The 22,004-nt window shown below is 45.4% G+C and overlaps 1 protein-coding gene across 2 annotated transcripts in view; it reads left to right on the forward strand.

Annotated features, from left to right (window-relative positions):
- LOC139411686 (potassium voltage-gated channel, KQT-like subfamily, member 1.1) overlaps positions 1-20,862 on the forward strand; it is a 68,359-nt gene extending 47,497 nt beyond the window's left edge. The window contains exons 9-17 of one of the 2 annotated variants that reach the window (XM_071158321.1): positions 914-1,030; positions 1,497-1,646; positions 2,701-2,757; positions 2,889-3,061; positions 10,976-11,051; positions 16,757-16,851; positions 17,484-17,530; positions 18,202-18,263; positions 18,904-20,862. In XM_071158321.1, the coding sequence (XP_071014422.1) occupies positions 914-1,030; positions 1,497-1,646; positions 2,701-2,757; positions 2,889-3,061; positions 10,976-11,051; positions 16,757-16,851; positions 17,484-17,530; positions 18,202-18,263; positions 18,904-19,137 (1,011 nt within the window). In that variant the 3' untranslated portion in view covers positions 19,138-20,862. The remainder of the gene's footprint in view (positions 1-913; positions 1,031-1,496; positions 1,647-2,700; positions 2,758-2,888; positions 3,062-10,975; positions 11,052-16,756; positions 16,852-17,483; positions 17,531-18,201; positions 18,264-18,903) is intronic. The other variant, XM_071158320.1, reaches the window with a different exon arrangement.
- Positions 20,863-22,004: the final 1,142 nt, after the last annotated feature.

Genomic DNA, 22,004 nt, shown 5'->3' on the forward strand with positions numbered 1-22,004 from the left:
GAGACAGAAGCACTTCAACAGACAGATCCCTGCAGCTGCCATTCTCATCCAGGTGAGTCTGACAGAGACAGAAGCACTTCAACAGACAGATCCCTGCAGCTGCCATTCTCATCCAGGTGAGTCTGACAGAGACAGAAGCACTTCAACAGACAGATCCCTGCAGCTGCCATTCTCATCCAGGTGAGTCTGACAGAGACAGAAGCACTTCAACAGACAGATCCCTGCAGCTGCCATTCTCATCCAGGTAAGTCTGACAGAGACAGAAGCACTTCAACAGACAGATCCCTGCAGCTGCCATTCTCATCCAGGTGAGTCTGACAGAGACAGAAGCACTTCAACAGACAGATCCCTGCAGCTGCCATTCTCATCCAGGTAAGTCTGACAGAGACAGAAGCACTTCAACAGACAGATCCCTGCAGCTGCCATTCTCATCCAGGTGAGTCTGACAGAGACAGTACCCAGTGGAACTGACATCAGTGTGCTAGATAAGCAACATTAGCTTCCTTCTCTCTGACTACAACTCAGAGTAAACTGTCTGTTCCACAGCTCAAACCTGGGGCCCTCTGCCTCGCTAACACGCTTGACCGCCCCTCCCTTGACAACGTACGAACCAGTTGAGCTATAGAAAAGGATCCAATTCGATGGCACAATTGGCGACATTTCAAGCTAGCCGTGAAGTGAGCTTTTCGGGCCCGTTCTCATCTCTGTTATACCAGCATGCTCTTTTACTTCACAACACCTGTTGCATTTCAGAAAACCTGTTAGTCTGGAGATGCTGTGGAGCTTGGTTAGGGAGATGCATTCCTCACTATTCCTTAAAAGTACCTTCATCTCGAGTCAACTGTGGTGTAGATTCTAGTAGTCACCTGCAATGTTAATGTCTGTTTACTTCCTGATCACATTCTCTGTCCAGACTTCGTGGAGGGTCTTTGCTGTGGAGAACCCTGACTCGGCCACCTTCAAGATGTTTGTGAGGAGGAGACCTGCTCTGCTCAGCTCCTCTGTATCCAGTCCCAAGCCCAAGAAAACGGTCAGCTGTCCATATAGAATCACTGGTTATCAGATCGATGCTATTTCATTCATCAATCCATTCTTCTACCCATCCATTTATCCACCCACCCATTTACCCACCCATCCATTTACCCATCCAGCCAATCCGCTCTCCGTCCGTCCATTGACCCACCCACCCATCCATCTGTCCATCCATCCATTCATCCATCCATCATTCATCCATCTATCCACCCATCCATTCATCTATCCACCCATTCATCCATCTATCCATCCACCCATCCATTCATCTATCCACCCATCCATTCACCCACTGTCCGTATACCCACCCACCCATCCATCCATCATTCATCCACCCACCCATCCATCCATCCACCCACCCACCCATCCATCCATCCATCCATCCATCCACCTACCCACCCATCCATCCACCTACCCACCCATCCATCCGTCCTTCCATCCATTCACGTCTGTCCCTCTGTAAACAGGTGAAGCTGAGGAGGAAGTTGAAGAGCAGTGAGAAGGATGACGGGCCTGGTTCTCCCACTGTTCCCAGTATCTCCTACGACTCAGTGTTCAATAGTGGGAGGGAGCTCAGCTCTGATGTCTACAGCACTGTGTGTACAGGTAGGAGAGGGGTACTCTCTTATATACATTTACACTGCATCTTAGTGACTTGGAGTAACCTAAAGGGGCAGTTCACCCCCATTTTAATGGCACTCTGCCAGGGGTTATAAGAGTCATTTCCATTTCTGTCAAATGAATTATGATTCATTTTATGAATGTATTAGACATTTCCCACACACTCTCTATTCTCTTTACCTCTCTGTTTCTCTTTCTCCCCCTCTCTCTTTTTCCGTATCTGCTTTTTCTGGCTTCTGTTTAGCTGAAGCACTAGGATGTGGTGAGCTCCTGTTAGTGTCCACTCCTCCTGTCCAGTCACTTTTACTGTCCTCTTGACCAATCACTGTCACTGTTACTGTCCTCTTGACCAATCACTGCATCTGTTACTGTCCTCTTGACCAATCACTGCATCTGTCACTGTCCTCTTGACCAATCACTGCATCTGTCATTGTCCTCTTGACCAATCACTGCATCTGTCATTGTCCTCATGACCAATCACTGCAGCTGTCCTCTTGGCCAATCGCTGTCTCGGTTACTGTTATATCTGTCTCTCACTGCCTGTGTGTATAGGTAAATAACCCTTTAGTCAGTCAACTGCAGATAAATCAGTCTTCAGTTGATTGTGTTGGTTCCAGCACATTGAGGTTGTAGTGGTTCTGGAACCCCCTTCACAATGTCTCAGTTGTGCCACCCTTCTATCTTGTTATCGTGATTATCTTAGTAGCTTGTTGGTGTTTCAGGCTGGGTATCTATGAAGCACGTTGACAACTGCTGATGTAAAGAGGGCTTTAAAAAAATACATTTGAATGCATACAAAGATAACCCCAACCCATTGCCCCCTTAGTCCCCATCCACCTGCCGCAATCCTCCGTCCCCACCCAGAAACCATGCTTTCCATCCCATCCCATCCCGCCTAGCCCCCACCCCTCTCCATGACCCGTAGAAAGCATGCCTCCCAGCCTTTCCAATCCCACCCAGAGGATCATGTATCTACTAAGTTGCTAGCTACATGATCCTCTTGTGTGTTTGTCTCCATCCCTCCCTTCCCTCCTCTTCTTGGTCTCACAGATACCCAGCAGTCCTGGACCTCTCTTTCCTCCCTTACGTTCAGCTCTCCACTCCCAGGTAACAAAGCACTGAGCTGTTTTGTTTTCACTACAGAAATATAGAAATGTGAAAGGTTTGCTTGGATTTTTTTAAATGACATTATAAGATCATAGGGAAATCTTCTGTTACTTGGCTATGCATATTCTGAGTGTGTTTGTGTGTGCGTGCGTGCGTGCGTGGGACTGTATGTGTTGGCAGTGAAAAAGACCCCTGGTTTGTTGGAGGTGCAGCACCCTCATCCCCTCCAGAGGAACAGCAGCTTTGGGGACGATCTGGACCAGGAGGACCAGTGTGTTCTGACCCCAGTCACCCACGTGTCACAGTCAGTCTTTTTCCCTTTCAGTCTGTCGTTTATCACCCACGTGTCACAGTGAGTCTGTTTCTCTTTCAGTCTGTCGTCTATCACCCACGTGTCACAGTCAGTCTGTTTCTCTTTCAGTCTGTCGTCTATCACCCACGTGTCACAGTCAGTCTGTTTCTCTTTCAGTCTGTCGTCTGTTTCTCTTTCAGTCTGTCGTCTATCACCCACGTGTCACAGTCAGTCTTTTTCCCTTTCAGTCTGTCGTTTATAACCCACGTGTCACAGTGAGTCTGTTTCTCTTTCAGTCTGTCGTCTATCACCCACGTGTCACAGTCAGTCTGTTTCTCTTTCAGTCTGTCGTCTATCACCCACGTGTCACAGTCAGTCTGTTTCCCATTCAGTCTGTCGTCTATCACCCACGTGTCACAGTCAGTCTTTTTCCCTTTCAGTCTGTCGTTTATAACCCACGTGTCACAGTGAGTCTGTTTCTCTTTCAGTCTGTCGTCTATCACCCACGTGTCACAGTCAGTCTGTTTCTCTTTCAGTCTGTCGTCTATCACCCACGTGTCACAGTCAGTCTGTTTCTCTTTCAGTCTGTCGTCTGTTTCTCTTTCAGTATGTCGTCTATCACCCACGTGTCACAGTCAGTTTGTTTCCCTTTCAGTCTGTCATCTATCACCCACGTGTCACAGTCAGTCTGTTTCCCATTCAGTCTGTGGTCTATCACCCACGTGTCACAGTCAGTCTGTTTCTCTTTCAGTCTGTTGTCTATCACCCACGTGTCACAGTCAGTTTGTTTCCCTTTCAGTCTGTCGTCGATCACCCACATGTCACAGTCAGTCTGTTTCCCGTTCAGTCTGTGGTCTATCACCCACGTGTCACAGTCAGTCTGTTTCCCTTTCAGTCTGTGGTCCATCACCCACGTGTCACAGTCAGTTTGTTTCCCTTTCAGTCTGTCGTCGATCACCCACATGTCACAGTCAGTCTGTTTCCCTTTCAGTCTGTGGTCCATCACCCACGTGTCACAGTGAGACAATGACATCATCATTAGCCGGCTCTCTGATTGGTTCCTTCATAATGACATTGTTATAACCCTGCTCTCTAAGTGGTGTATTCATAATGACGTCATCATATCCCTGCTCTCGGATTGGTCCCTTCATAATGACATTGTTATAACCCTGCTCTGTGATTGTGCCTTTCGTAATGACATCATTATAACCCTGCTTTCTGATTGGTCCCATCATAATGACATCATCCCAGTGAGTCTGTTTCCCTTTCAGTCTGTGCTCTATTTCCAGCCTGAGCCTTAGTTACCGTAACAGCGGTTGAGCCTCAGTTACCGTATCAGCGGTTGGGCCTCAGTTACCGTAACAGCGGTTGGGCCTCAGTTACCGTAACAGCGGTTGGGCCTCAGTTACCGTAACAGCGGTTGAGCCTCAGTTACCGTAACAGCGGTTGAGCCTCAGTTACCGTAACAGCGGTTGAGCCTCAGTTACCGTAACAGCGGTTGGGCCTCAGTTACCGTAACAGCGGTTGAGCCTAATTCACCGTAACAGCGGTTGAGTCTAATTCACCGTATCAGCGGTTGAGCCTCAGTTACCCTAACAGCTGTTGAGCCTCAGTTACCCTAACAGCGGTTGGGCCTCAGTTACCGTAACAGCGGTTGAGCCTCAGTTACCGTAACAGCGGTTGAGCCTCAGTTACCCTAACAGCTGTTGGGCCTCAGTTACCGTAACAGCGGTTGAGCCTCAGTTACCCTAACAGCGGTTGGGCCTCAGTTACCGTAACAGCGGTTGAGCCTCAGTTACCGTATCAGCGGTTGGGCCTCAGTTACCCTAACAGCGGTTGGGCCTCAGTTACCGTATCAGCGGTTGGGCCTCAGTTACCCTAACAGCGGTTGGGCCTCAGTTACCCTAACAGCGGTTGGGCCTCAGTTACCCTAACAGCGGTTGGGCCTCAGTTACCCTAACAGCGGTTGGGCCTCAGTTACCCTAACAGCGGTTGGGCCTCAGTTACCCTAACAGCGGTTGAGCCTCAGTTACCCTAACAGCGGTTGGGCCTCAGTTACCGTAACAGCGGTTGAGCCTCAGTTACCGTGGCAGCGGTTGAGCCTCAGTTACCGTAACAGCGGTTGCAACTCTCTTGATGATGACTAACCTTGTCTGATACCTGAAGACTTAGCTCCCTGAGGACACACACAGATAGACACAAAGACGCATGCGCACACACACTCACAAACACACACAAACGCACTTGCATAGTATGCGTATCATGGGCATGGTGAAAGCCACTGTGATATAGACCTCTGTGAGATAAGTGGTGTAAATGAGGCTGAGTTCCTGTCCCTGAAGGCTCCATGCTAAACAGTGGGGTAATGGGTCAGGCTAGCTATTGCATGCAGGGACATCATTAACTGTGACCCTCTCTCTGCCCCATTGCCTGCTAAACCCCTTGAAACCAGCACGGCCCCATTAAACAATGCTCCTTAATTAAACAAGCAGGGACCACTGTGCTCCCGAGTGATGCAGCGATCTAAACCAGTCCCTGGTTCAAATCCAGGTTGTATCATATCTGGCTGTGATTGGGAGTCCCATAGGGCGGTGCACAATTTTTATTTTATTTATTTTTTTTATTTCACCTTTATTTAACCAGGTAGGCAAGTTGAGAACAAGTTCTCATTTACAACTGCGACCTGGCCAAGATAAAGCAAAGCAGTTTGACACATACAAAAACACAGATTTACACATGGAATAAACAAACAATAATCAAGTCAATAATACAGTAGAAAAAGTCTATATACCGTATGTGCAAATGAGGTAAATTAAGGGAGGTAAGGCAATAAATAGGCTATGGTGGCGAAGTAATTACAGTATAGCAATTAAACACTGGAATGGTAGATGTGCAGAAGATGAATGTGAAAGTAGAGATACTGTGGTGCAAAGGAGCAAGATAAATAAATACACTATAGGGATGAGGAAGATTGGATGGGCTGTTTACAGATGGGCTATGTACAGGTGCAGTGATCTGTGAGCTGCTCTGACAGCTGGTGCTTAAAGCTAGTGAGGGAGGTAAGAGTCTCTAGCTTCAGAGATTTTTGCAGTTCGTTCCAGTCATTGGCAGCAGAGAACTGGAAGGAGAGGCGGCCAAAAGAAGAATTGGCTTTGGGGGTGACCAGAGAGCTATACCTGCTGGAGCGAGTGCTACGGGTGGGTGCTGCTATGGTGACCAGTGAGCTGAGATAAGTCAGGGCTTTACCTAGCAGAGACTTGTAGATGACCTGGAGCCAGTGGGTTTGGTGATGAGTGTGAAGCGAGGGCCAGCCAATGAGATCATACAGGTCGCAGTGGCGGGTAGTATATGGGGCTTTGGTTACAAAACGGATGGCACTGTGATAGACTGCATCCAATTTATTGAGTAGGGTATTGGAGGCTATTTTGTAAATGACATTGCCGAAGTCGAGGATCAGTAGGATAGTCAGTTTTACGAGGGTATGTTTGGCAGCATGAGTGAAGGATGCTTTGTTGTGAAATAGGAAGCCGATTCTAGATTTCATTTTTGGTTTGGAGATGTTTAATGTGAGTCTGGAAGGAGAGTTTACAGTCTAAGTCGACACCCAGGTATTTGTAGTTGTCCACATATTCTAAGTCAGAACCGTCCAGTGTAGTGATGCTAGACGGGCGGGCAGGTGCAGGCAGCGATCGGTTGAAGAGCATGCATTTAGTTTTACTTGCAATTGGCCCAGCATCATCCAGGTTTGGCCGGGGTTGGCTGTCATTGTAAATAATCATTGGCGTAGTTAAATATAGGTTAAATGTACAAAATTGTTTAAAAAAAATTATAATAACTTTCTAGGCATATTAGACGGATTTATCCTTCACTAAAATGGCTGCCACAATCAGCACACTGTGTAACTATGAGGATCTATGACATCAGGTCCTCTAGTGATCTCTGTGTGTTATAGGCTAATGGTTTTACCCTGATAGGCTACTGTCAGGTACAGTAAGGTATATCATTGGTTTATTGGGGCCTGTGACTCCAACAATGGGTGTCTACTAGCTACTGGCTATAGATAGATAGATGCAGGCTTATTATGGGCAGATTTTGCTCAGATGACACAGCAGTTATTTGAGATTTGTAAAACGTTCCTGGATCTTCCTACTGGCCTTTAATGTTTCTTGCAATTGTTTTGATGAGTTAACATGTGGTGTATTTTGACCAACAAGATAAGGTTCCTGTTTATCTTATCCTGATTGCAGTGTTGGGCAGTCGAGGAGGTAGCTCTTTTCTTTCCCATCAGGGGAGGGCACTGGAGAGGAATGATTGGCAGGCAGCTACTGTTCAGCTCCCTGGTAGATAACAGCCAAGATGACTCCACAATCTTTAGCACAATGACAGCAGGGGAGGGGGCGGCCATTTTGTGATAGTGCTGCTGTTTGTAGTTTGGTTTAAGACTCCCCTCGGTCATTGACAGCTACTAGTATGAAGATAGAGTAGCAACTATAGACATTCATAACGTGGCAAGTCAAAGACGTTAACTCATCTGGGTTGTTTTTGGCTTAAAGAAAGTAGGAGGAGTCAACGTTGCTTGTGACATCACAGTGTCAGCTGCTCTGAGATCAGAGAGAGAGGGAGTGGCTGTTTAGACCAGGGTGTTGACACCAGTAATGACATTACCTTTTCCTGTCACTTTCAGCTCCTTTCATACGCCTGCCTTGTTGTTGTCCCCAACAAACAAACAAACAAACAAACAGAAAGACAGACAGACAGACACAGTCCAGACCCACACTACCAAGGTCATTTCTCCTCTTGTCACCCAAGTGTCACTTTGGTGAAAGAGGGGGAGAGATGGAGAGAGAGAAGGCAGGATTAAATCCATGGGTGTTTGTCTAGGCTAGGGGAAAAAGTTAGTGCATGGTCTTCTAGGTTTAGGCTTGGTGTGTATGGTCGTGTAGGGGTGGTAAGATTACTGCAAGAGTGCAGGGACGATAGATTGAAATAGACTATTAGTTTCCTACCCAGTCACACACCCCCCCTCCCCCCTTTCAATTCCTCTTCCTCTATGGTGGATGTCCCCAGTTCCCTTTCTCAGTCCTCCCCAGATCAGAGTGGTGTGCTGCTGGCTCCCTCACTGTTCTATCAGGGTGATGAGACCAGACAGACTACAGGTTCTATCGGGGTGATGCGACCAGACAGACTACAGGTTCTATCAGGGTGATGAGACCAGACAGACTACAGGTTCTACCAGGGTGATGAGACCAGACAGACTACAGATTCTACCAGGGTGATGAGACCAGACAGACTACAGGTTCTACCAGGGTGATGAGACCAGACAGACTACAGGTTCTATCAGGGTGATGAGACCAGACAGACTACAGGTTTTATCAGGGTGATGAGGCCTGACAGAGTACAGGTTCTACCAGGGTGATGAGACCAGACAGACTACAGGTTCTACCAGGGTGATGAGGCCTGAGAGAGTACAGGTTCCCTCTAATGGATGCTAAGCACCAGGACCATCCACCACTTAGTTAAAGCACCACTCTGGGCTTAGTGTTCACAACGACACTCAGAGACCGATCCACTGATGTTTTGGAAACACCCGTGTTTTTTGAGCCACTTTATCAGAGGCAAATGACAGAGACATTGAGAATAAAACATTAGTGTTTCTGAGCCACATACATATTCATCAATATATTTATTTACTGTATGTTGCAAAACCACTTAGTTGACACCCACTGGGCAAAAAGTGGTTGAATCAATGTTGTTTCCACGTCATTTCAACCTGAAAAATGTTTATGTGATGACGTTCAATCACTGTGGAAAACGGATTGGTTTTGCAAAAAGCCAACATAAGGGAATTGTGTCTTTTTCACCAAAAATGTTTACCTAAATCCAATGACATAGACTATTTTATTTGTTAATTTTATATTTATTTGACGTTAGTTTACAACTCAACCAAATGTAAATCAAAACCAAACGTTAAACTTGTCTGTGTCCAGTGGGCAGGGATTGCTGTGAATGAAGCCTCATAGGATAATCAGACCTAAACTCTCTGCTGGAAGTGTAGTCTGTAGGGAATGGCCCCGTCTCAATCTGGCTCCATCTGTTTATTCAGAAGAAATGAGGCCGGGGTCAATTTAGGCAGCATTTATGCTGACACACCCTGACACTCTTCAGCTACAGAATTACCCTCATGCTCTAGGACAGCGATTCTCAACTGGTGGGTCGCAACCAAAATTTGGGTCAAGGGAGGTTTTGAGTGGGTCATGGGAGTATAAAATATAATAATAAGGTATGAAGAAATACTCTGAACTCAAATAACTTCAAACAAGGAGAAAGTGTGTAGACATGATAACACATATTTTTTTATGAGTAATTTAATTTCTGAAAATGTTTTCTTCAATCACAGTATTTCCAATATAGAGCTATTATCAGTGATATGTTTGTTGATTTTGTGGTCTCAAGCCAATGAGTTTATTAACATTCTTCATAAGGGCAAAATGGTATTATTGACAATGAAAGAGTTGGGAATGTTGTTCCCTTGTCATATAATTGCTACATTTACTATCAATATAGCATTTGAAAATACAAATATAGTTTTCCAGATTGTATTTTGGTGATTATTTATCGCGATTCCAATATTGCGGCGCGACTGAGACGACCTGGTTCAATTTGGATCCCCGAGGCAAAACCAGTTGAGAACCACTGTTGTAGGGTGCTGTACAAATGAATTTCCTTGTGACAGTATGGTTTACTTAACTAGTTTTGACTTGAGAATATTCCTGGATAGTTAGTAAGCAACTCCAGTGTATATAATAGGCCTTGTGTTTTAGGTTATTGTCCTGCTGAAAGGTTAATTCATTTCCCAGTGTCTGGTGGAAAGCAGACTGAACCTGGTTTTCCTCTAGGATTTTGCCTGTGTTAAGCGCCAGTTACATTTTTTATCCTGAAAACCTCCCCAGCTCTTAACAATTACAAGCATACCCATAACATGATGCAGCCACCAGTATGCTTGAAAATATGGAGAGTAGTACTCAGTAATGTGTTCTATTGTATTTTCCCCAAACATAACACTGTGTATTTAGGACGAAAGGTGAATTGCTTTGCCACATTGTATTGAAGTATTACTTTAGTGCCTTGTTGAAAACAGATGAATGTTTTGGAATAGATATATTCTGTACAGGCGTTCTTTTTTTCACACTGTCATTTAGATCGGTATTGTGGAGTATCTACAAATGTTGTGGATCCATCCTCAGTTTTCTCCTATCACAACCATTCAACTCTGTAGCTGTTTTAAAGTCACAATGGGCCTCATGGTGAAATCCCTGAGTGGTTTCCTTCCTTTCTGTCAACTGAGTTAGGAACGACACCTGTACCTTTGTAGTACCAATAGGTTCCCTTCTTTGTGAGGCATTGGAAAATCTCCCTGGTCCTTGTGGTTGAATCTGTGTTTGAAAATCACTGCTCGACTGAGGGACTTTACAGATAATTGTTTGTGTGGTGTACAGATATGAGGTAGTCATTCAAAAATATATATATTATATATATATATATATATATATATATATATATATATATTATTATTGCACACAGTGAGTCCATGCAACTTATTATGTGACTTGTTAAGAAACTGTTTTACTCCTGAACGTATTTAGGCTTGTCATGACAAAAGGGTTGAATACTTATTTACTCAAGACATTTCATCTTTTCATTTTTAATTAATTTGTAAACAAAAATAGAAAAACACAATTCCACTTTGACATTATGGGGTATTGTGTGTAGGCCAGTGACACAGTTTTTAATTTTAAAATAATAAACATTTAATAAATGTTAAATTCAGACTGTAACACAACTAAATGTGGAAAAAGTAAAGGGGTGTGAATACTTTCTGAATACTGTGCTATAAAAAAATCACTCATAGCCATCTCCCTCACACAGGCTGCAGGGGAGTCACAGAGCAGCTATCCACGTGATCCTACGGATGCGCTACTTTGTCGCTAAGAAGAGATTCCAGGTGGGTACGTTGTTTGTAGGAGTGTTTTTGACCAGCGGAACGATCCACTGTATTGACAGATACCACTACCTACATTCTGGTATAGGCTACCACACCTGGGTTCAAATACTATTTCAGGTATTTTAATTACTTTTCAAAACAAGTATTCAGATATAAAAGATTTTAAAAAAACAAGTAGTTGAATATTGAAATGTATTTGTAAATAGACTTGGAAAGTATAAAACAAATACTCAAATACACTGACTCGAATGCATTGAACCCATGCATTGAACCCATGCATTGAACCCATGCATTGAACCCATGCATTTGAAAAATTTGAAAGTACTTTCACATACATTCTGATCGACAATTATTATTATTTTTTTTTACAAATAACCATTAAAATCCTCAAATAAAAGTACTTGTTTTGGGCTGTTTATTTGAAAATACTCAAATACACAGAAAAAAAGTATTTAGATAAATACTCAAATGCACATATATTTGCACCCAGGTCTACTGCTATTTCAGCTCTTTCCTCCGTCCCTCTCTACCCTAACACCATTACAATCCACTCCATACATTCACACGCCCCCCCCCCCCCCCCCCCTCTTCCCTCCTCTCTCGCCCCCCCCATCCTGGTTCTTTCTGCTTGCCCTCAGCAGTCAACACACAGCATATCCTGTTTTATCAGCAGGCTGTTAGCCGCAGACTAGCGCTAGATAGTGTTTGGGACAATGATGTCACGCTGATGACTGTTTGCCCGCCTCTTAACGGGACTGCCTGTCCTCACGTCCTCTTAACGGGTCTGCTTGTCCTCACTTCGGTGTGACTGTTTGCCTTCCAGACAGGCTGCCTTGATCAAGTCACACCGGGACTCCAGGACAAACAGGCAGCTTCACACTGCTGTCTGAGCAGGTGTTGTGGAGCTCAGCCTAAAACTAACATAGTCAATCAATGAAGAGGCTCTTCTCTCAGGCTAAAAAGCAGGACAGCGGACATCACTCAAGTTGTGGGTTTGCCTTTGAGTCTGTGTGTGTCTGGGTTCTCAGTAGTGTGCGTGGGGGATGGGAGGGTGGCGGTGGGGAGGATTTGGACTTGGTTTTGGATTGTAGTGTTATTATGGTTGTGTGTATGGGCTTAGTGTTTGAGTGATCCGGCTGTCTTTAGGGTTCTAGAATACTCTGTGGTGTGTTTTCCAGGGTTTTAGTTGAAGAGACTGGTGGTGTGTGTGTGTGTGTGTGTGTGTGTGTGTGTGTGTGTGTGTGTGTGTGTGTGTGTGTGTGTGTGTGTGTGTGTGTGTGTGTGTGTGTGTGTGTGTGTGTGTGTGTGTGTGTGTGTGTGTGTGTGTGTGTGTGTGTGTGTGGAATGTCTTTATGTTTGGTGTGAAGTAGGTGTGTTTGATCTGGTGACATCTTTGGAACACCATCTACTGTGAGGCTGTGTTGAAGTACAGTAACGTCTGAGTCCACGTCAGTCGAGGCCTGAGTTCAGCTGAGGTAGCTACTCTCCTGGCTACAGGCCCACGGCTCTACCCTGTTAGCACACTGCACGGCACGCACAGAGAAACTGACTCTACAGTCAAACACACCTAGTGGCTCATGAAGGATAGATACTGGACATCAGTGGTGGAAAAAGTCCCTGTCATACTTGAGTAAAAGTAAAGATACCTTCATAGAAAATGAGTCAAGTAAAAGTCACCCAGTAAAATTGTACTTGTGTATAAGTCTAAACGTATTTGGTTAAAAATAAACTTAAGTATCCAAAGTACATATCTGTACTAAAGTATAAAAAGTTAAAGTATAAATCATTCCAAATTCCTTATATTAAGCCAACCAGATGACATCATTTTCTTGTTTTTTTTAATTTATGGAAAGCCAGAGGTTCACGCCAACATTCAGACATAATTTACAAACAAAGCATTTGTGTTTAGTGAGTCCACCAGATCAGAGACAGTAGGGATGCCCAGGGATGTTCTCTGTTTAGTGAGTCCACCAGATCAGAGACAGTAGTGGTGACCAGGGATGTTCTCTGTTTAGTGAGTCCACCAGATCAGAGACAGTAGGAATGCCCAGGGATGTTCTCTGTTTAGTGAGTCCGCCAGATCAGAGGCAGTAGGGATGCCCAGGGATGTTCTCTGTTTAGTGAGTCCGCCAGATCAGAGACAGTAGGAATGCCCAGGGATGTTCTCTGTTTAGTGAGTCCTCCAGATCAGAGACAGTAGGAATGCCCAGGGATGTTCTCTGTTTAGTGAGTCCTCCAGATCAGAGGCAGTAGGGATGACCAGGGATGTTCTCTGTTTAATGAGTCCACCAGATCAGAGACAGTAGGAATGCCCAGGGATGTTCTCTGTTTAGTGAGTCCGCCAGATCAGAGGCAGTAGGGATGACCAGGGATGTTCTCTGTTTTGTGAGTCCTCCAGATCAGAGGCAGTAGTGATGACCAGGGATGTTCTCTGTTTTGTGAGTCTGCCAGATCAGAGGCAGTGGGATGACCAGGGATGTTCTCTGTTTAGTGAGTCCGCCAGATCAGAGGCAGTAGGGATGCCCAGGGATGTTCTCTGTTTAGTGAGTCCGCCAGATCAGAGGCAGTAGGGATGACCAGGGATGTTCTCTGTTTAGTGAGTCCTCCAGATCAGAGGCAGTAGGGATGACCACGGATGTTCTCTGTTTAATGAGTCCACCAGATCAGAGACAGTAGGAATGCCCAGGGATGTTCTCTGTTTAGTGAGTCCGCCAGATCAGAGGCAGTAGGGATGACCAGGGATGTTCTCTGTTTAGTGAGTCCACCAGACCAGAGGCAGTAGGGATGACCAGGGATGTTCTCTGTTTAGTGAGTCCTCCAGATCAGAGGCAGTGGGATGACCAGGGATGTTCTCTGTTTAGTGAGTCTGCCAGATCAGAGGCAGTGGGATGACCAGGGATGTTCTCTGTTTAGTGAGTCTGCCAGATCAGAGGCAGTAGGGATGACCAGGGATGTTCTCTGTTTTGTGAGTCCTCCAGATCAGAGGCAGTGGGATGACCAGGGATGTTCTCTGTTTAGTGAGTCCGCCAGATCAGAGGCAGTAGGGATGACCAGGGATGTTCTCTGTTTAGTGAGTCCTCCAGATCAGAGGCAGTAGGGATGACCACGGATGTTCTCTGTTTAATGAGTCCACCAGATCAGAGACAGTAGGAATGCCCAGGGATGTTCTCTGTTTAGTGAGTCCGCCAGATCAGAGGCAGTAGGGATGACCAGGGATGTTCTCTGTTTAGTGAGTCCACCAGACCAGAGGCAGTAGGGATGACCAGGGATGTTCTCTGTTTAGTGAGTCCTCCAGATCAGAGGCAGTGGGATGACCAGGGATGTTCTCTGTTTAGTGAGTCTGCCAGATCAGAGGCAGTGGGATGACCAGGGATGTTCTCTGTTTAGTGAGTCTGCCAGATCAGAGGCAGTAGGGATGACCAGGGATGTTCTCTGTTTTGTGAGTCCTCCAGATCAGAGGCAGTGGGATGACCAGGGATGTTCTCTGTTTAGTGAGTCTGCCAGATCAGAGGCAGTAGGGATGACCAGGGATGTTCTCTGTTTAGTGAGTCTGCCAGATCAGAGGCAGTAGGGATGACCAGGGATGTTCTCTGTTTAGTGAGTCTGCCAGATCAGAGGCAGTAGGGATGACCAGGGATGTTCTCTGTTTAGTGAGTCCGCCAGATCAGAGGCAGTAGGGATGACCAGGGATGTTCTCTGTTTAGTGAGTCTGCCAGATCAGAGGCAGTAGGGATGACCAGGGATGTTCTCTGTTTAGTGAGTCTGCCAGATCAGAGGCAGTAGGGATGACCAGGGATGTTCTCTTTTTAATGAGTCCACCAGATCAGAGACAGTAGGAATGCCCAGGGATGTTCTCTGTTTAGTGAGTCCGCCAGATCAGACGCAGTAGGGATGACCAGGGATGTTCTCTGTTTAGTGAGTCTGCCAGATCAGAGGCAGTGGGATGATCAGGGATGTTCTCTGTTTAATGAGTCCACCAGATCAGAGACAGTAGGAATGCCCAGGGATGTTCTCTGTTTAGTGAGTCCTCCAGATCAGAGACAGTAGTGGTGACCAGGGATGTTCTCTGTTTAGTGAGTCCTCCAGATCAGAGGCAGTGGGATGATCAGGGATGTTCTCTGTTTAGTGAGTCCACCAGATCAGAGGCAGTAGGGATGCCCAGGGATGTTCTCTGTTTAGTGAGTCCACCAGATCAGAGGCAGTAGGGATGACCAGGGATGTTCTCTGTTTAGTGAGTCCTCCAGATCAGAGGCAGTAGGGATGACCAGGGATGTTCTCTGTTTAGTGAGTCTGCCAGATCAGAGGCAGTAGGGATGACCAGGGATGTTCTCTGTTTAGTGAGTCTGCCAGACCAGAGACAGTAGGAATGCCCAGGGATGTTCTCTGTTTAGTGAGTCCTCCAGATCAGAGGCAGTAGGGATGACCAGGGATGTTCTCTGTTTAGTGAGTCTGCCAGATCAGAGGCAGTAGGGATGACCAGGGATGTTCTCTGTTTAGTGAGTCTGCCAGATCAGAGGCAGTAGGGATGACCAGGGATGTTCTCTGTTTAGTGAGTCCTCCAGATCAGAGGCAGTAGGGATGACCAGGGATGTTCTCTGTTTAGTGAGTCTGCCAGATCAGAGGCAGTAGGGATGACCAGGGATGTTCTCTGTTTAGTGAGTCCTCCAGATCAGAGGCAGTAGGGATGACCAGGGATGTTCTCTGTTTAGTGAGTCTACCAGATCAGAGGCAGTAGGGATGACCAGGGATGTTCTCTGTTTAGTGAGTCCTCCAGATCAGAGACTGTGGGATGACCAGGGATGTTCTCTGTTTAGTGAGTCTGCCAGATCAGAGAGTGACCAGGGATGTTCTCTGTTTAGTGAGTCTGCCAGATCAGAGAGTGACCAGGGATGTTCTCTGTTTAGTGAGTCTGCCAGATCAGAGAGTGACCAGGGGTGTTCTTTTGATAAGTGCATGAATTGGACTTTTCCTCTTCTGCAAAGCATTCAAAATATAATGAGTACTTTTGGGTGTTAAGGAAAATGTGTGGAGTAAAAAGTACTATATTTTCTTTAGGAATGTAGTGAAGTAAAAGTTGTCAAAAATATAAATAGTAAAATACAGATACCCCAAAAAATGACTTAAGAAGTACCTTAAAGTATTTTTACCTAAGTACTTTACACAACTGCTGTACATCATGTTGGTTTATGACAGGAAAAAAAACACTCAGTGGGTTAAAACCATGAGTGTTTTAAGTCATAGTTCTCAGATTAAAGTGGGTTAACTCCATGAGTGTTTTAAAACATAGTTCTCAGATTAAAGTGGGTTAACACCCTGAGTGTTTTAAGTCATAGTTCTCAGATTAAAGTGGGTTAACACCATGAGTGTTTTAAGTCATAGTTCTCAGATTAGTGGGTTAAAACCACGAGTGTTATAAATCATAGTTCTCAGCTTTAAAGCTGCAATATGCCATTTTTGGGGGGGGGGGGGGGGGGGGGGGGGGTGTGTCTGTGTATTGTCTTGGCTGCTTTCAATAATTGTGTGTTCGTGTGGTATGACTGTCTGATGTGTTTACGTCAGAGAGAGATCTTTTCATATATTATCTAGTCTGCAACTTAAACTGTGTTAGAAAGACTCATTTTTACACGATGGCAGCTTTTTGATCTGTTGAGTTCTTTAGAGTTTTTACTGCTGAGGGTGATTAACACCGTGTGTGTGTTCTGCAGCAAGCACGTAAACCCTATGACGTGCGAGACGTGATCGAGCAGTATTCCCAAGGACACCTGAATCTCATGGTGCGCATCAAGGAGCTACAGAGGAGGTGGGCTGCATCTCAAACGGTCTCCTAAGTCCCGTTCATTTGAAATTGATATCAAGGTCTTTATGCGGGTTAGCTCATTCATTGCAATTAACTCACTGATAAAAGTGCATGTGACTTGCACACTACAGACCCACTGGGCATAGACATCAGTTCAACATCTAGTTTTGATTTACATTTAGTTGAGTTGTCAATTAATGTGAATACAACGTCAAATCAACAAAAACAATCACCATGTCATTAGATTTAGGTTAAAAGTTGGGTGAAAAAAAAAGATGAATGACCTCACGTTCGTGACGTTTTGCAAAAACCAATTTGTTTTCTACGTTGATACAACGTCATCACATAGATTTTTGAGGGTTTAAATGACGTGGAAACAACGTTGTTTCAACCTGTTTTTGCACAGTGGGGATGCAGTCTTTTTGTTGTCACTCGTCTGGGTCAAAATCCACAAAGATTTTTTTTTACTGCATTACATTGAAATAATAAATATCCTCCTTATCACCACGGAAATGACATTTTGTGTCTGACTTTCTCTCTCAGATTTTGACCCAGGTGAGTGCGGCATGCTGTGCCGTGACTGCACCTGTATATAACCCAAAGCACTGCATTCAATGTGTTTAATTCTCCTCTAGACTGGACCAGTCTCTAGGGAAGCTGACCCTGTTCCAGACTAGCTCAGGTAAACAGTCCTCTACTGTAATTTACAGAATATTATAGGGGCTGGACACAGTGTACTATATCTCTACTGTATCTTACAGCATCTTAGAGGGGCTGGACACAGTGTACTATATCTCTACTGTATCTTACAGAATCTTAGATTGGCTGGACACAGTGTACTATATCTCTACGGTATCTTACAGCATCTTAGAGAGGCTGGACACAGTGTACTATATCTCTACTGTATCTTACAGCCTCTTAGAGGGGCTGGACACAGTGTACTATATCTCTAGTGTATCTTACAGCCTCTTAGAGGGGCTGGACACAGTGTACTATATCTCTACTGTATCTTACAGAATCTTAGAGGGGCTGGACACAGTGTACTATATCTCTACTGTATCTTACAGCATCTTAGAGAGGCTGGACACAGTGTACTATATCTCTACTGTATCTTACAGCCTCTTAGAGGGGCTGGACACAGTGTACTATATCTCTACTGTATCTTACAGAATCTTAGAGGGGCTGGACACAGTACTATATCTCTACTGTATCTTACAGCATCTTAGAGGGGCTGGACACAGTGTACTATATCTCTACTGTATCTTACAGAATCTTACGTCTCTTCTTGTTTCTTGTTACGTCGTCTTGTTTCGCTGTTCTATGACTTGGACCATGATGCTCCTGGGGCAAAAGACAAAGCCAAAGACAAAGGCACCAACACCATCGGCTCCAGACTCAACAGGATGGAGGACAAGGTAGGACGTTACGCCACGTTACACCCTCTGCTCTCTGAACAGAGTATGGCTACTCATCTACAAGTGTCATTTCTATTGTGCCTTTAATCAGATTTCAAAGCCCTCCATTTTGTGCCACCTTACCCACAGCCAATGTTAAGCACCCAACTCAGTGACACACAGCAGCCATTTTGTGCCAAATCGGTTTGTGCCAAGTCAGTTTGACTATAGAAAAGCCACCAATTTGGTTCAACTGTGTTCAGACTGATGCTTTGCAGAGGACAGTCAGTTTTTTTTTCTCCAGCACAGAGGTCTGATAGGAGGGAATTCACTCTATACCGACATAATCAGTCCCCTAATGATACCCCTAAATAGGAGTTGAGAAACCAGGGTGGATTTTCATTTACAAAACCTTTCAAGTTTTCTATTTGTTTTGGCTTTCATTAAAACTCTTTTGATCATTTAATGAGGGATGATAATGTCTTGGTTTGTTTTCCCAAGAGGAAAAGGATTTGGTGATTTGCCTGAAAAAGGCAGATAAAGAGAAAATTAGAATACACATTTCCATTTTCTGCAAAAACAGACAATAAAATAGAAAGAGTATCTATTAATTATATTATATTGATGTGTACAGCTTTTCTGTTTGTCCATCTACTTACAGATACAACGCATGGACCAGACACTCAACCAAATCGCAGAGTCCCTTACCCAGCTGTTGTCTGGGACAAGCCAGGGGCAGGGGGACATGGGGGGAGCACAGGGGCAAGGTAGGAGGAGGTCACAGGGTGGGGCAGGTGTCCCCAGCCAGGATAGCCTACCCAGCTACGAGCAGCTCTCCACCGCGACCCTCCATCCACCCCTCAACCTCAACCTCAGCCAAGACAAGAGCTCCTGAATCGACCCTTCATCCACCCCTCAACCCCAGCCTCAGCCAAGACAAGAGCTCCTGAATCGACCCTCCATCCACCCCTCAACCCCTCAAACCCAGCCTCAGCCAGGACAAGAGCTCCTGAATCGACCCTCCATCCACCCCTCAACCCCAGCCTCAGCCAGGACAAGAGCTCCTGAATCGACTCTCCATCCACCCCTCAACCCCAGCCTCAGCCAGGACAAGAGCTCCTGAATCGACCCTCCATCCACCCCTCAACCCCAGCCTCAGCCAGGACAAGAGCTCCTGAATCAACCATCCATCCACCCCTCAACCCCAGCCTCAGCCGGGACAAGAGCTCCTGAATCGACCATCCATCCACCCCTCAACCCCAGCCTCAGCCGGGACAAGAGCACCTGAATCGACCATCCATCCATCCACCCTCAACCCCAGCCTCAGCCAGGACAAGAGCTCCTGAATTGACCCTCCATCCACCCTCAACCCCAGCCTCAGTCAAGACAAGAGCTCCTGAATCGACCATCCATCCACCCTCAACACCAGCCTCAGCCAGGACAAAAGTTCCTGAATCGACCATCCATCCACCCCTCAACCCCAGTCTCAGCCAAGAGAAGAGCTCCTGAATCGACCCTCCATCCACCCCTCAACCCCAGCCTCAGCCAGGACAAGAGCTCCTGAATCGACCCTCCATCCACCCCTCAACCCCAGCCAGGACAAGAGCTCCTGAATCGACCCTCCATCCACCCTCAACCCCAGCCTCAGCTAGGACAAGAGCTCCTGATGCAGAGAAACACCAAAACCATTTTAACGCTTTCTCTCTTTGTCTTATTCTGAGATCAGTGTTCTTCATGATAATGAACCAGCTGTGTAGTGCTAGGGCAAAAAACTAAATGTGCACTCAATGGGGGCCCCAGGACCAAGTTTGGGAAACCCTGCCCTAGAGAAGAACCGTATAGACAGGAGATTTAGCAACTCTTGGAGGACAATCGAATTAAATAAAAATATTTGTTTTTATTGTTAAAAGTGGAACCAACACGATTCAGCTTTTGGCCTTTAAACAAAGATTATTTAATTTAATTCCAATGTCCTCCCAAGAGTTGCTATATCTCCTCTCTACTTCAGTTTGCTCCTCAATTCATGCACCTTGGTTGGACAGCGAGGTAGCTGCAGGACTCCCTTCCCTAGAACAGAACAGTGCCTCAGCCTACAGGACAAGCCAGCTAGACACACCGACGGGACATATTTTTCACAGATCCTGGATATGATTATGATTCTGAATTCTCATTTACTGCAATTGTCAATGTTCCAGGGGGAAATGTGAGCAAGCGCCATATTCAAACGCTTTCCCCTCAATCAAAAGGAAATAAGATTAGAGTGCACATATAACATTATTCCGGCTGTGTAAGAGCATTGGAATGTTACAACGTCAAAAAGTAACGGTAGTGTTCTATTTGATTTGAAATATGTTGCTATGCAAAGCCAACACTTCAGTATAAAGGTAGCTATGTTTTTTGATGGTGAATATGGAATGATGTCCATACTAAAAGTAGGCAGTTATAATAACACTATGTTTTCAAAAGGTTCTCCATGTATGTACCGTCGAAACATAAACTGAAGTGTTGGGGTCGGGGTGAGGGCTTTTATGTAGATTTTCAAATGCAATCAAATTGTGTAGCTATCCTGTTTTATAAAGATTTTGAATTGCCAATAAATGAATGTGGCAAATATCCATAACTTCTTATTGTCAAACAATTCTGTTCAACCATGGATCTTACATCAATAATTCAGTTATAGATTATTACATCCAAGTTAGGTCATATCAATGTCCCATTGGAAGCTGTATGTGTGGAATGTGCCTTAAAGGACTATAACATTTCAGATACATTGTCCTGTCCCTTTAAAACCCACAACATTAACCTTGCCCCTGCCTCCCCCCCGGAGTAGACTCCATTCCATGAAGACCAAAGGGAGGGAAGAGTTAATTGCACCTAGATCCCCCTTCCCCTCTCATGTCTTGTGCCTTGGGGGATGGTGGATGGAAGGACCAGTGGCGTGGCTAATACCAGAGCTTTGGACAGATGACCTCAGCTGCAGCAGATGGTGACCTCATCCCGCTTGCCTTCCGGGGATCCTTCCATTCCTTCAGTAGTAGTAGGCACACAGATAAAAGAGCAGATGACCATCTGGGCCTTGCCTGCCTTCTGCCTGGGTGCTCGTGACAATAGCACCCCCTCTCTAAGTGTGGTGTGTAAGTGTGGGGGTCGTTGTGGCAGTCATTGTGGTGCTTTTGGGGGTGGGTGAGGGGAGAGGAGAGAGGTGTTGCTATAGGGACACTGCTGGGTTCTAGAGCTTTGTAGAGGTCCGGTTGACTGGTCTTACTGGTCATTGTGATAAGACGGGCTTGGTATTCTGACCAACAAAGAGGGAAATAACAGCTCCACAAACACATCCTTTATCACGCTGGTGATCGCTACTATGTTTCAATGTTGGTCTATGATACATTCAGAATGGTCCTCATATTCTGGGTAGAGAGACAAATAAACCCCTATGCTACTGCACTAATTGGCATTGAATCAACAACATTTTATTTAAATTTTTACCTTTATTTAACCAGGCAAGTCAGTTAAGAACAAATTCTCAATGATGGCCTAGGAACAGTGGGTTAACTGCCTGTTCAGGGGCAAAATGAAAGATTTGTACCTTGTCAGCTCGGGGGTTTGAACTTGCAACCTTCCAGTTACTAGTCCAACACTCTAACCACTAGGCTACCCTGCCGACATGTCAAGAAACATGAAGTATCTTGTCTAGAGTAAGTCAGTCATGTAGAGGGAACGTGATGTTTCTGCTATTAACATGCCCTAGTGAGCCTAGACAGA

The sequence above is a fragment of the Oncorhynchus clarkii genome, chromosome 6 (assembly GCF_045791955.1).
Source record: "Oncorhynchus clarkii lewisi isolate Uvic-CL-2024 chromosome 6, UVic_Ocla_1.0, whole genome shotgun sequence".
Lineage (NCBI taxonomy): Eukaryota > Metazoa > Chordata > Actinopteri > Salmoniformes > Salmonidae > Oncorhynchus > Oncorhynchus clarkii.